Consider the following 14,499-nt stretch of genomic DNA (forward strand, 5'->3'; position numbering starts at 1 on the left):
TCAATTCCTGCACTCGCACTCAATCTTTTGTATAAAATCCTTGTATATAAGTTGGGATAAACCAGCAGCGAGTCCAACTTGGTCTCTTAAAAACCATTTGATTCTCTCTAGACTTAGAGGTCAGGGGCAAGTTCTCAGCCGTGGCTTTGCAGTGACCACACCATAATTCAGTGGTAAAGATTTGAGCCCACTCTGGTTCAGGCCTGCTCAGTTCAGTAAGCCTTGATTGGCTCAAAAAATGGTATTATGTTTTATATTTGAGAAGGAGGGAAGCTTAGGAAAATACTCAAAAGCTAGTGATTCCCAAACAAGGGTATGCACATAACAGGATTTCTTAAATGGTGGGAACTCTTGTGTTGTGTGTGTGTCTGTGTGTGTGTGTGTGTGTGTGTGTGTGTTTAAGTTTATTTTGAGAGAAGAGAGAAAACTCCAAGCAAGTTCCGCACAGGGCTTGAATTCATGAACCATCAGATCATGACCTGAGCCAAAGTCAAGTATCAGACACTTAACCGACTGAGCCACCCAGGTACCCCTGGAAACTGTTTTTATCAAAAAGAGATAAAAGTTTTGTTCTTTGGACAATTTTTTCTTTTTGGTTTGTGAAAGCACTGGTGGTCTGTAGTAGCTGAGACCTTTCTCATGGGCCCCTTGATTTAGATTCTCAAGTTCGTACTCTCTCAAAGAGGAGTGCAGCAGCCAGGAACATTCCCTGGGTGCCGGGAACCCCACAACAGGAAGTTCCAAAAGTTGTCTGGCAGCAGAGAGTGCACAGACCACCTGGAACCTTCCAGAGCCTTCCAGAACATTCCATGTACTTTCAAGCAGGGGGCTTAATGAAGTTTAATTTACCATCCAAGACTTTACCATGGCCCAGAACTGAGCCCACTCTACTCTGTCAGTATCCGTACCCACCTGCCTCAAGTCTTTTATGCTGGAGCTGAACACCAAAGAACCTCGTTCCGTACCCCTTCTAAAACTGAGTTTGAACCCTCTGAGGGAGGTAAGGGGCGTGTAAGACTTTTGAAAGACATCATCTAGTTCCCTTGTTAACACTCTTCCCCTCTCAGATCCTCCCTTGGGTCATTCCTGTTTCTACTTACCAGCCCTGGGGAGGGGAGGCTGAGCTACTAGGCTGCGGACATTAGCCTGTGCCTTCTAGAGGCTTCTCCCCAATTCACAATAGTGGAGGAGGATTCAGGCATGCCCAATCTTAGCTCCTTTTCTCCTTTTGGTTGCAAACGAACAACCCTGGAAACTGGACCAGGGATGGAAAGCCAAGACGAGGGGGGCCCACCTTGCCCTAGGCTGTGCTGAGAATGTGGGAGGTCTTCCAAAGTTGTTCAGTCTTCTGTCATCTCAGGCAGGTACCTGGTGGTTCCAGTGTCCCTCAGCCCCCAGCAGTTCAAGTGCTGGCAGCAAGGACAGTAGGGGAACCAAGGCCAGTGTGGGGTAGAGCTTCTCAAGTGGGCACTATCTGTGTGTGCTTTGGCTGGGCCCCTGGCAGGGATACCTCTGCCTGCCTGCACTTGAAGGGCTCTGGAAGGCTCAAATGAGCCAGTCCCTCCAGCCATTGCTTACATCTCTAAAACTCCCATCAAGCAGTCACTGGGGTACTGCTCACACATCTTTGTGGTTGGTCCTCATTCTTCCTGTGGTTTCCACCATTGGTCTTGACTCTGACCTCCAGCTCTACATCTCTAGCCCTTGGAGATTCAGAGGCTAACTGTCTCACTTGTAGCCAGATGCCTCAACTACTCATCATGGGATTTAGTCCCAATCCTCTTTCTCATCATACACACTAGGGACATTCTGAGGAGACCAAAGGCGGTAGTTTGGTGGGTCGGTCCCTCTTACAGTGTAAAACTTCGGTGAAAAGCAGAGCCAACCCAATACTTTACTCTTTCTAGACGGTTCTATCCCTATTAACATGGACCAAGATCACACTCGCTTCTACAGCCCTCTGCCCCCTCTTGTTTGCAGGACCTTCCATGCCTCCCTGCCAAACTTCATCTCATTAGACTTGACCTAAGCTGATCCACAGCCTGTTTCTGCTCTCCTAACTTCTTGTCCCACACTCATCAGCCAAGCTGGTCACCTAGTATTCATCCTGGCTGAAGACCAATACCTTCAGCCTTATAGAAGCCCTCCATTCCTCAGCGGAGGTGGTCATCTGGCAGGCCAGAGCAGGAGCAGGCACCTGACTGGGCTTACAGGCAGCCCAGGAGAAGGTGCATACAGGTGAGGCGGTTGGGAGAACAGAGGTGGAACAGAGTGTGCTTCTGGCCAGAAGTGCTGGGAAGTTAAGAGTTAGGAAAGACTCCCAGTCAGTAATCAGAGAAGGCTTCACGGAAGAGGCAGCAGCAGTGCTGGACCTGAAGGAGCTAGGCTTTGGACAGGCAGAAAGGAAAGGAGGGCATCTCAAGAGGAGGAAGCACAGGAACTCCGGTGTGGAGGCTGCAACGGCAGAGGCAGAGTGGCTGGTTGAGGGAGCAGAGAGGAGTCGGGCAGCATCGTCATCCTCATCATCACATTTATTGACGGCCCCTGGGAGGTGGGGCTGGGGACAGAACATACAAAGACAAGGACCTGCCCTCAAAAAGGTTCCATTCTAAGGAGACGGGGACAGAAAAATACAGAATGGTCTTTCCTGGGGATGGCCCACTCTCATCTGTGCAGGTCAGGAGCCCCTGGCCTACCTTGCCCCAGCGACCGGAGCATGAGTGGGGCACAGAATAGCCCCAGGGCCATGGTGTCCCCGGCCCCGCAGCTGGGGTCCGACCACCTGGCTCCTAGGCTGTGGGCCCCAGAACTGGGGAAAGGTAGGAGCAGGACGCGATGGAAGGCGCTCCCGCGCCCGCTGTGCCAGCCCAGTGGAGTGGTAGGGTGCTTCGGCCCCCTGGGCAGGGTCCCCGGGGGGGAAGCAGGCACCTTTCCAGGCGCCCAGGCAGAAAGTCCTTTTACTGGGGCTGGCCCATTACCCGGGAGGCCCCAGCCGGGGAAGAAAAAAAGGCAGAGTTTCCTCAGCGCCAGAGACACCCTGCCCACCCCACCTCCGGCCCGCTCTCTGGGCAACTTCCAGGTGACCCTCCTCCCCAGCTCAGCCTCCAGGGCCGGGGACTGCCTGAGGCCAGGGGGAGGGGCCTGCCCCTCCCCCCACCCAGGCAGTGGGGGAGGAGGAGGAGCCACAGATCAAGTTTCTCTGGGCCCCCCACCGGGGGGCCGTACGCCGGATCCTACCGGTGGGGGGGCTCCGGCTGCGAGGGCCGAGGGCTCAGCAGAGGGGCCGGGCCCAGGGGGCACCCGGGGGAGCCCTTCAGGAGGGGCACGGGGCGGGAGTCCAAGGGGGGCAGGCTCCGGGGCACTGCCGGCGGCCCCCGGGCGGCCCCGGTGGGCGGGACGGCCGCGGCGGGGAAGGGTCTGGGGGGGTCCGCGGCAGCGGTGGGGGCTGGCTGGGCAGACCGCTCCCGGCGCCGCAGCAGCTCCTGCAGCTTCTCCGCCTGGGTCCGCCGCAGGTGGGCCAGGGCGCGGCCGCGCTGGAAGGCGGGCAGGAAGGCCTCCAGGCTCTGCTCCCCCAGCAGCAGCTGCTCCATCTGCTCCTGGGGTGGGAGGGCCGAGCCCGTGTGAGAAGCGCACCCCGGAGACCGCCCTCCCTCCCCCCCCCAATCTCTCCCAGGGGCCACCACCCCGCAGCTGGGAGATGAGGCGCCCGAGGTGTGGCCTGGGCCTGCCTGGGGCTAGCTGAGGGACAGCGGACACATGTCCTCTACTCTCAAGCCTTGGTTTCCTCACTGTCACCAGACCTACTGGGCGGAAGACGAGGCAGAATCAAGAGATGGGGACACACTTAAACTTAGGTGTCTCTCAAGTCCAGGGCCAAGGCCCCTCCTCCCCTACCTCCTTCAACTCAGCACTGCGCTCCCAACCCGGCAAGCTTGGAGAAGTCTGTCCCAGCTCCTCGGGGGACCCAGTCTACACTGTCCTACACTGAAACAGTCACAGGTGGTGAGAATGAGCCTTGCCGTCCAATGCGGACAGCAGCGTAGCGGGGCTCTCCTCAGGGCCAGGCACTCCAGGTGGGCTTCCTGGAGGAGGGGCTCTCAGCCCTACCATGTAAGAATGAAGGGGGGGGGGGTGATGATAGTTTGGGTCTCCCACCCTGTCCCCAGGCGCAGCGGCCCCTCCCCTCACCTCAGCTTCCTGCTCAGCTTCTTCCAGCTCTGCCTGCAGCCAGCCCAGTGCGCAGTGGGGGCTCCAGCGATGCATGCTCTCCTCTGAAGGCCACAGAGGGACCACAGTAAATAGCTCCTGCCTTCGGGACCCGTGGCCTAGGACAGACAGGCCAGAGCCCCAGGGCCCGATCCTGACACTCACTGACCCTGTGTGTGACTCTATGCCTCTCGCTGGAGCCTCAGTGTCCTTATCTGTGCACTGCCCATGGGATCAGTTTGTGAACCTCCCCCCCTCCCAGGGTTCTGTCCCCGTCCTAGTGCAAAAGAGGAAGCAGGGGCTGTGTCCCCTGAAGCACCCCAGGCCACTTTCCTTCCCCTACTCAGGGCCCCCAGTTCTACTCATTTACTGCTCACTTCCCCAACTCAGTCTTCCAGGAGGAGGACCCCTAAGCCTCGCCCAGGGAAGAGGTCTGCCCACGTCCTGCCCTTCAGAGCCTAGCACCTCCCCAAGGCCAACCAGCCGGATGGCCAGCTGCCCCCCGCCACAGCCAGTTCTCCCAGATGTCCCTCACCCAGTCGCTGCAGCTTGTCCGCACAGCTCTCGGCCACCTCTCGAAGCTCCTGGTACTTGATGGCGAGGGCAGCCCGGCCCATCTCCAGGCGGGGCCGCAATGCCAGGTTCTCCTTGGCTAGCGCGTGGTTGGAGGCCAGGCATGCCTCGCGCTCCAGCTGCAGGCCCTGGAACTGCCGGCACAGAAGAACCAAGAGGCCCGCTCAGGGAATCTGCCCACGTCCACCTCCTGCCACCCCGGGGGTAACAGGGCCCAAGGGCCAAGCCGAAGGCGCCCCAGCCTTCAGGATGGCGGACTAACAGGTGGAGGGACTGGGAGAGGCCTGGACGGAGCTTTGCCTTGAGGTCCCTCTCTGGGCCTCAGTTTCCTCTCACACAAAGTAAGCTAAAAACATCTACCTTGTGGGGTTGTTGTGAGACCAAGTGAGGAAAACGATGACCGCCTCCACAAATGTTAGTTAATTTTTAATTTTTCAATTAATATGTCTGCTCAGGTCCCTAAGGAGTCCCCCGCCCTCCTCTGTCCCATTTTCCATGCATGGGCAGCTTTCCTCTTATTCCAGGCCTTTGTCTGCTTCCTCCTCAGGTGTTTGTGCCGAAAACACTCCCCCCTGCTCTTACTCTCCAGAGGGATGTCTTGGCCCTGTCCCTGCATGATACCCCGCTCAAGCCACCCTCTCTTTCCTTCGCACCCCTCCTTCTGCCCTCCAGTGGAATCCCCACACCCCAAGGAATACACACCCCCTTTTCCTCCCTGATCCCCAGCACCTGCTCCCAGCTTTCCTTCTCTTGAGGAAAGCAGACCCCCTTTCTCTCCTGGCTCTGGAGGATGCTTTTTCCTTCTGTTTCTCGGAGGGCCAAGCCCCCCTCCCTGCCCCTGGAGAACGCACTACCCTCCATCTGTCCCCTATAGGATGCACATGCCCCTCCTGTCTGCCTCCCTCCAACATACACTTTCCCTTTCTGCCCCCCACAGACAAGCAGCCCGGGCCTATCGCCTGTGAAATATACAACTTTCTCTTATGGTGGCCTATGGAACACACGCCTCAGCTTCCAGTACCCCTCCCCAGCGGAAGGCACAAAGCCCCCTCTTGCACCCCTAGAATGCGGACGCCCTCCCAGGGGTCCCCCCAGGTGTCCAACAGGCCCCTAGTTCTCCCTCTAGAAGGCGCCTCCCCTTTTTGGCCCTACTGAACGTGGGTGTGCGAGACAGGGCCCCCCACAACACAGCCGCCTCCTGGCCCCGGAACACACCTCCCCGGAGCATCCGCTGGAGGACACGCCTCGCGGCCATCCCGGGGGTGCACGGGCGCCTCCCTGGGTCTCCGGCGCCCCACCCGCCCCAGGCCGGCTCCGGGCGCCCCCTCCCCCGGGGGCGACTCCGCGGGGCCCACTCGGACGTGCCAGGTTCCCGCGGCCCCGCGGCCCGGCCCGCGCGGCCCTTTGGTCGGTCGGTAGGTCCGGCAGGCCGCGGCCCGTCCCCCGCGCCCCCCGCCCGCGCCCCCCGCGCTACCTTCCTGCTGAGCCGCACGATCCGGTCCAGCTTGGGCTCATCCTGAAGCAGGTCCCGGAGCTGCCCGGTGCTGAGGATCCCAAAGCGCCCCGGGCTGCCGGGCTCCGGCCCCGCCCGCGCCGCCCGGGCCCGGTACATGCCGCCCGCCCGCGCCCCCAGCTCGGCTGCTGGCTCGGCCCGCTCGGCCCGCTCCTCCCCGGCTCCGCTCCGCTCCGCTCCGGCTCCGGGATCCGGCTCTGGCTCCGGCCGGGCGCGCCGCTCAGCCGCCAGAGGGCGCCCCGCCCGCTCTTAAAGGGGCCGCGGCGCTGGGGCTGGGGGTGGGGCGGGAGGGGGCGGGAGGGGGCGGGCCGCACCCCTGGCTGCCGGGGCAGAGCCTCGCCTCCCGCACCCGCGATCTCCCGGCAAACCCATCCTCCTGCCGCCAGGCGGGTACCCGAGGCTTCTCTCCCCGCACCCCTGCTCCGGCCGGCATTCACCACGCTCCCCCAATCCCCCCCTCCCCCTGGCGCGGACTCTCCCACCCCAGACGTTTACAGTTTGCAGGGCTATTTCACATTTCTCCCTTGGATCCTCACAATTTGCTGAGTTTGGCTGGGCGCCAGGAGCTTCTGCCCTGTTGCTAACTTGGGCAAGTCCTTTACCTCCCCAAGACTTAGTTTTCTCTTCTGTAAAATGGGGTGACGATACACCACGTGAAGATTAGAGCTAGTGAATGCTGAGTGTCTTATCTGTAGGAAGTGAATACCTAATGTGAGTGATGGTTATATTAGAGATGAGGAAACAGATGCACACAGATGATGTAATCTCCCCAAAGTCACATTACAGGTAAATGACAGACATTCTCCTTTCTTCCTGTCTGTGCAGTATAGTATGCACAGAGCACATGGTGCCTCTCCGTGCTGGGCACTGGGCTAAGCTCTGTGAGGGCCTGGTCTCTGCCCTCAGAGAGCTCACGGATTAAGGCAGAGTCACATTCTCAGCTTCCTTTAATGGCAGGTATCAACCACATGATGTCTTCCTTTGTGATTCCCATGTGATGCCAGAGGATGTCATGGACCTTATCTTCAGGAATAGGTTTTGCCCAGTGCCATTGTCAGAAAACAGAGAGTAAGTCACTTGTCTAAAACCAAACCGCAGGGGCGGCTGGGCGGCTCAGTTGGTTAAGCGTCCTCCTGATTTTGACTCAGGTCATGATCTCACGGTTCATGGGTTTGAGCCCCGCTTAGAGCTCTGTGCTGATGGCACGGAGCCTGCTTGGGATTCTTCCTCTCTTCCTCTCTCTCTCTCTCTCTCTCTCTCTCTCCCTCCCTCTCTCTAAATAAGTAAATGAACATTAAAAAAAATAAAACAGCAATGAGCAAGCTTATTCCACCTCATCACACTAAGAAAGCACAGAGGTGGGACCAGGACAATCAGAAAACCTCACAGTGGCGGGGGGCGGGGAGGAAGGAGAGGACACCAGAAGAGGTGATGTTTGAGCAGGGTTTTTGAGGGATGAATAGGAGTTCTGAAGCTCCCTATTTTCATAGGGAAAATAATGAAACCAAAGGGAAGCCCATAAGCCAAGGACTCTCCCAATCCAGCCAGAGCACATATCCCTACATGGTAGAGATATCTGAGAAGCAGAGAGAAAACTGATGGAGCTGGGCAGGACAGGCTTATTGACAGACCACGACGACAATATTTCTTCCACATTTTAATGATAACTGAATTTGGTTTTCCCCTTCAAGACTCAGCTGGAACATCACCACCTCCAGGAAGCCCTCTCTACCTCCCCAGCCTGGGACGCGTGCCCCTCTCTTCTGCGCTCCCCCTGTCCCATCCCTGCTGTCCCTCCATCCTGGTCCTGGCCATGATCAGGAGCACCTCTACACCTGCCAGTTTCCTGGCTATGATCTCCCTGGTTCTGGCCTGCCTCCTCAGGACCCACCATTTCCATTAAGCTTCCGTGGTTCTCCTAGATACCCCCCTAGCTGGCCCTCCTTTGGGCCCTCCTACGCCGGGCTGCAGGACCTCTGCACTCTGGGAGGCGCTGGTAAGAGCTGATGGGAGACACCTACCCCGCTCCATTCCCCACCCTTTCTTGCCCACCCCCCTTTGTTCACCAGTCCCTCTGTTGAATGCCCCACAGCAGCGCCTCCTGCCTCCCGTAAACCCTCCCCACACTCCTCGGACCCTCATACCTACTCCTCCCTCTCTCGGCAGGGGAGGGGGGAGAGGGGAGGTCACTCTGCTGCCTGTCACCTGGAGAAGCTTCCGCCACTTTCTGCCTCGCCTCTTTGGGTTTTCTCTCCTGCCTCCGGGAAGAGCAGTCCCTCTGGTTCTAAAGCCAACCCAGGTACCTTTGCTATGGGTCTCACCTTCACCTGCCTCCTCTCAGATGCCCTGATCCAATCGAGTAGTTATGTCTCTCTTTCTGTCTCTGTCTCCTACATCTTTAATCTCTGTCTTTAGACTGGCACCTTACTTTCACTAGCACCCCCAATATTTTGTTCTCTCTCTCTCTCTCTTTTTTTAAACATTTATTTATTTATTTATTTATTTAAGAGAGAGAGAGATAGAGACAGAGTGCAAGCGGAGGAAAGACAGAGAGAGAGGGAGACACAAAATCCAAAGCAGGCTCCAGGCTCTGAGCTGTCAGTACAAAGCCCGATGCAGGGCTCGAACTCATGGATGGTGACCCGAGCCGAAGTCAGACGCTCAACCGACCCTGCCACCCAGGCGCCCCATCGCCCCCAATATTTTGAAGTAACTTATGATAGACTGAATACTTGTGTCCCCCCGCCCCGCCCTAAAATTCATATGTCAAAGCCCTAACCCCCAGTGTGATGGTATTTGGAGGGGGGGCCTCTGGGGATGATTAGGTTTAGACTAGGACATGAGATTGGGGTCCCCATGATGGAATTAGTGTCCTTACAAGAAGGGGAGGAGAGACTAGAGTTCTTTCTCTGTCCACCATGTGAGGACCCAGCAGGAAGGTGGCCTTCAGCAAGCCAGGAAGAGGGCTCTCCCCAGAAGCCCGATCTGTGGTACTTACTTTGATCTTGGACTTCCCAGACTCCAGAATTACGAGAAATAAAAGTCTATTGTTGAAGCCACTTGGTCTGTGACACCTTTTTTGGCACCCCAAGCAGACTAAGACGTCCCCTCCACACTTCACTCCCTGCGTCCATTTCCTCACCCTCCTAATTCCTCGACTCAGTCTGACCTCACCCCCTTCTCACCACTTGGAAGTCACTGGTCTGAGCCAGGGCTGTTCTTTTTCACATTCACCACCATTGACCACGATCTCTTTCTTGACCACATTGCAGTCAGACCCCAGACATTCCATAGCCATTGGGCGACAAAAATTGAAACGTCAGATAACGTCAAGCGTTGGTGAGGATGGGAAGCAACAGGAATGCTCGTGTCCTGCCAGCAGGAGAGAGAATTATTGGTTCCAAGAGCATTCTGGCAAGCTCGTCATTCAAAGATCCCCGTATCACGTCCCTGCCATGTTGGACAGCGTAGTGCCCCCCAAAGATGTCCACAGCCTAAACCCTAGAAACTGAATATGTTACCTCACAAGGCAAAAGGGACTTTGCAGGTGTGATTAAATTAAGGATCTTGAGACGGGGGGTGGGCCAATGTAATCACAAAGGTCCTTTATAGAGGGGAGGCGGGGGTGGGGGGTGAGAATTAGAGGAGCTGGTAACGGAAACAGAGGGCCAGAGTCAGAGAGGAATCTGAAGACACTGCATCACTGGTTTTGAAGACGAAGGAAGAAGCCATGAGATACAGAATGGAAGCCTCTAGAAGCTGGAAAAGGAAAGGAAACGCATCTTCTTCTCCAGACTCTGGAGGGAGCATGACCCAGCTGACACCTTGACTTCAGCCCAGTGAAACCCATTTTGGACTCGTGAGTCCAGAACCGTAAGATAATATCGTGTTGTTTCGAGGCATTAATTAGGTAATTTGTTGTAGCTGTGAAAGGAAACTAAAGCAAACTCCTAAGAATTTGGGGAACGGGAATGTTCACAGTGGCCCTAACTTGTAAGAACGGAAAACTGGAAACAACCCAGATGTCGAACCCCAGAAGAACGGCAAAGGAACTGGTGAGCCTTTGTACAGGCACCCCTTTGCCCTAGACACCAAATACAGGAGCAACTCGTAGTGCCCACGACCCTTTGGGTGAATCCCACAAACAGCACTAATTGAGAAAAGGCAACCTGGGAAGAGTTCATCAAGTGTAATGCTGTTTACACAAAGTTTAGAAACAGGCAAAAGTATGGGGCGCCTGGGTGGCTCAGTCGGTCAAGCGTCCGACTTCGGCTCACATCATGATCTCACCGTTCGTGGGCTCGAGCCCCGTGTCGGGCTCTGTGCCGACAGCTCGGAGCCTGGAGCCTGCTTTGGATTCTGTGTGTGTGTGTGTGTGTGTGTGTGTGTGTGTGTGTGTGTGTCTGCCCCTCCCCCACTCACTCTCTGTCTCTCAACAATGAACAAACATTTTAAAAAATTTAAAGAAAAGAAACAGAATTAAACTTCATAATGCTTGGAGATATGTACAAAGGAAAAGCATGGGAACAATAAATACCAAATTCTGGAGCATGGCTGTCTGGCAGAAAAAGGTTGCAGTCAGGGAGGGACCAAGGGAAGTTCAATGGCATTGATAGATAGTTCGATTTCTTTTTCTTTCTTTCTTTCTTTCTTTTCTTTCTTTCTTTCTTTCTTTCTTTCTTTCTTTCTTTCTTTCTTTCTTTTTCTTTCTTTCTTTTTTAATTGAAAGTGAGAGAGAGAACAAGGAGGGGAGGGGCAGAGAGAGTGGAGCAGAGGACCTGAAGTGGGCTCTGTGCTGACAGCAGAGAGCCTGATGCGGGGCTCGAACCCACAAACGGTGAGATCATGACCTGAGCAGAAGTTGGACGCTTAACCGACTGAGCCACCCAGGCACCCTGATCGTTTGATTTCTTAAGCTGGTCGTGGTACACAGGTATGCACAGTATTATTCTTTATGTTTTTAGTAAGTCTGAAAACTTTGATATAAAATTAATAATTTTTAAGGTCTATTTTTAGACTTTACCTTTGGAGTCAGACTGACCTGGATCCCTTTCTGAGTTCTGCTACTTCCTGTGTGACCAAGAGTAAATTCCTTAATTCCTTGAGCCTCAGTTATAGTATCTGTAAAATGGGTAGTTGAAGGGTGTGACTTGATGTAAGTGTCTCGCATGAAGCCTGACATCCGGTCAGTGCTCCAAAAACAGCAGCCGCGATGTGTTTCTCTTTCTGGAAATGCTCCCTTGGTTTTAATTTATGGAGCACCTACTATCTGCCTGGGACGTCCAGGGGCTGACCCTACAAAGGGGACCCTTCATCTTCTCCCTGGTTCAATTTTTAAATTCATTATTCTCCAGGCGCGCCTGGGGGGCTCTGTTGGTTAAGCGTCCAACTTCGGCTCAGGTCACAGTCTCATGGTTCATGAGTTCAAGCCCCGTATCAGGCTCTCTGCTGTCAGGACAGAGCCTGCTTTAGATCCTCTGTCCCCCGCTCTCTCTACTTTCTCTTAAAGTAGAAAAGTAGTAAAGAAAGCTCTCTCTTTCTCTTAAGGATAAGTAAACATTAAAAAAAATAAATTCATTATTCTCCAAAAATCCAATCGTTACCCCTTAAAAAAAACAGCTCTATTGAGATATAATTCATATGCAGTATAATTCAACAATTTAAATTCTACAATTCAGTGCTTTGGGGTACATTCAGGGTTGTACAACCTTCGGTACAATTTTAGAACATTTCCAACACGGCAAAAAGAAACTTTGTACCCATTAGCAGTCACTCCCCATTCCTGCCCCAATCCTGGCCTCACCACCAGCCCCAGCATGAGGCAATCACTAGTCTACTTATTCTATAGATTTGCCAATTCCGGACATTTCATACTAATGGAATCCTATAAGATGTGGTGTTCTGTGTCTGACTTCTTTCATTTCACATAATGTTTTCTTTTTTTCTTTTTAATGTTTTCTTTTTTTATTTTTGAGACAGAGAGCACAAGCGGGGGAAGGGCAGAGACGGAGAGAAGGACAGAGGATCCTAAGCGGGCTCTGTGCTGACAACAGTGAGCCCGATGCGGGGCTCGAACCCATGAACCATGAGATTATGAGGTCATGAGCTGAGCTGAAGTCCTACGCTCAACCGAATGAGCCATCCAGGGCACCCCCCATCTTAATCATTTTTAGGTACACACTTTGTGACACTAAACACATTCACACTGCTCAGGGACCATCACAACCATCCATCTCCAGAACGTGTTGATCTTCCCAAATTGAAACTGTATATCCATTGAATACTATTTCCCCCTTAGGTCGGATCCTGATACCTACCCTACTGTTCTACTTTCTGTCTCCATGAATCTGACTACTCTCGGAACCTCGTACAAGTGGAATCAGACAGTATTTGTCCTTTCGTGACTAGTTGATGTCACCGAGCGGAATCTCTCCAAGATGCATCCATGTTGTAGCACGTGACAGGATTTTCATCCTTTTTAAGGCTGAATAATATTCCACTGTACATGTGGTGTCAACTTGTTTCTCCATTCATCAGTCGATGAACATTGGGGTCGTTTTCACTTTTGGGCTCTTATGAACAATGCTGCTACGAACATTCGCACAAGTGTTTTTGTGACCTGGGTTTTTTTTTCCTCTGGGTTATGTACCAATGAGTGGGTACATGATAACTTCATGTCTAACCTTTCTGAGGGAAGGCCAGACCATTTCCCAAAGCAGCTGCACCTCCCTACACTTGCACTAGCCATGTAGGCAGGGTCTGATGTCTTCACCGATACTGTTATTATCCATCTTTCTTGTCACAACTCTTCTGGGGCGTCTGGGTGGCTCAGTGGGTTCAGCCTCCAACTCTTGGTCTCAACTCAGGTCTTGATCTCAGAGTCCTGAGTTCAGGCCCCGTGTGGGGCTCCGCGCTGGGCATGAAGCCTACTTATAAATAAATAAATAAATACATACATACATACATACATACATACATACATACATAAATAAATATCCTAGTGGATGTAAAGTGGAATCTCACGATTTTGATTTGCATTTCTCTGATGGCTAATAATGTTGAGCATCTTTTCATGTACTGTTGGTCATTTTTTTAAAAAGTTTATTTCTTGGGGCGCCTGGGTGGCTCAGTCGGTGAAGCGTCTGACTTCGGCTCAAATGGTGATCTCATGTTCGTGGGTTCGACCCCCGTGTCCAGCTCTGTGCTGACAACTCAGAGCCTAGAGCCTGCTTTGGATTTGTATCTCCCTCTCTCTCTCTGCCCCTCCTCCTCTCGCTCTCTCTCAAAAATGAACATTAAAAAAATGTTAACAAAATAAAATAAAAAAGCTTATTTCTTTATTTAAGAAATTTCTACCCCCAACATGGGATTTAAACTCACAACCCTGAGTTCAAGGGTCATTGTGCTCTTCTGACTAAACCAGCCAGGTGCCCCACTATTGGTCACTTTTATGTCTTCATTAGAGAAATGTCTCTTCAGATCCTTCGCTAATTTTTTACTTGGGTATTTGCCTTTTTATTTTGCAGTTGTAAGAGTTCTTCATATATGGGGCGCCTGGGTGGCTCAGTCGGTTGGGCGTCCGACTTCGGCTCAGGTCACGATCTCGCGGTCCGTGAGTTCGAGCCCCGCGTCAGGCTCTGGGCTGATAGCTCAGAGCCTGGAGCCTGTTTCAGATTCTCTGTCTGCCTCTCTCTCTGCCCCTCCCCTGCTCACATTCTGTCTCTCTCTCAAAAATAAATAAACATGAAAAAAAAATAACTTTACTGAGGTGTAACTTCTGCAAAATAAGCTGCATATATTTTTTTAAAGTTTATTTATCAGAGAGAGAGAGAGAGAGAGAGAGAGAGTGTGCAAGCGAGGGAAGAGCAGAGAGAGGGAGAGAGAGAAGCCCAAGCAGGCTCCACACTGTCAGAGAGGAGCCCAATGCAGGGCTTGAACTCCAGAAATGCAAGATCATGACCTGAGCCAAAGTTGGACGCTTAACCAACCCAGCCACCCAGGCACCCCAAGCTGCACGTATTTTAAAGTGTACAATTTGATGAGTTTTGGCTTGTGAAACTACCCTCAAAATCAAAGCAATGGGGGCGCCTGGGTGGCTCGGTCGATTGAGCGTCCAACTCTTGATTTCAGCTCAGGTCATGATCCCATGGCCGTGGGATTGAGCCTTGAGTCAGGCTCTGCGCTGAACATGGACCCTGCTTGAGATT

General features: G+C 53.4%; 1 protein-coding gene across 2 annotated transcripts; it reads right to left on the reverse strand.

Annotated features, from left to right (window-relative positions):
- Window positions 1–2,513: 2,513 nt before the first annotated feature.
- Window positions 2,514–6,496, reverse strand: VPS37D (VPS37D subunit of ESCRT-I). Of its 2 annotated transcripts, XM_027041945.2 has the most exons (4): window positions 6,254–6,491; window positions 4,742–4,913; window positions 4,189–4,271; window positions 2,514–3,596 (listed from the first exon to the last, which is right to left on the reverse strand). In XM_027041945.2, exons 1-4 carry the CDS (start codon window positions 6,389–6,391, stop codon window positions 3,234–3,236), a joined length of 756 nt encoding a protein of 251 aa, XP_026897746.1. In that variant the 5' UTR covers window positions 6,392–6,491; the 3' UTR covers window positions 2,514–3,233. The 2 variants fall into 2 exon arrangements, with proteins under 2 accessions (XP_026897746.1, XP_053069200.1); XM_053213225.1 differs by lacking the exon at window positions 4,189–4,271 and having other exon boundaries at window positions 6,254–6,496.
- Between the last annotated feature and the right edge of the window lie 8,003 nt (window positions 6,497–14,499).

The sequence above is a fragment of the Acinonyx jubatus genome, chromosome E3 (assembly GCF_027475565.1).
Source record: "Acinonyx jubatus isolate Ajub_Pintada_27869175 chromosome E3, VMU_Ajub_asm_v1.0, whole genome shotgun sequence".
NCBI lineage: Eukaryota > Metazoa > Chordata > Mammalia > Carnivora > Felidae > Acinonyx > Acinonyx jubatus.

What these genes read in the sequence shown, in the direction of transcription:
- VPS37D (XM_027041945.2), bottom strand. Translation starts at nt 6,391, where the DNA reads ATGTACCGGGCCCGGGCGGCGCGGGCGGGGCCGGAGCCCGGCAGCCCG. An exon ending in TCGTGCGGCTCAGCAGGAAG is followed by an intron (nt 4,914 to 6,253) that starts GTAGCGCGGGGG and finishes CTGTGCCGGCAG; the next exon opens with TTCCAGGGCCTGCAGCTGGA. An exon ending in AAGCTGAGCAGGAAGCTGAG is followed by an intron (nt 3,597 to 4,188) that starts GTGAGGGGAGGG and finishes CTCCCACCCCAG; the next exon opens with GAGCAGATGGAGCAGCTGCT.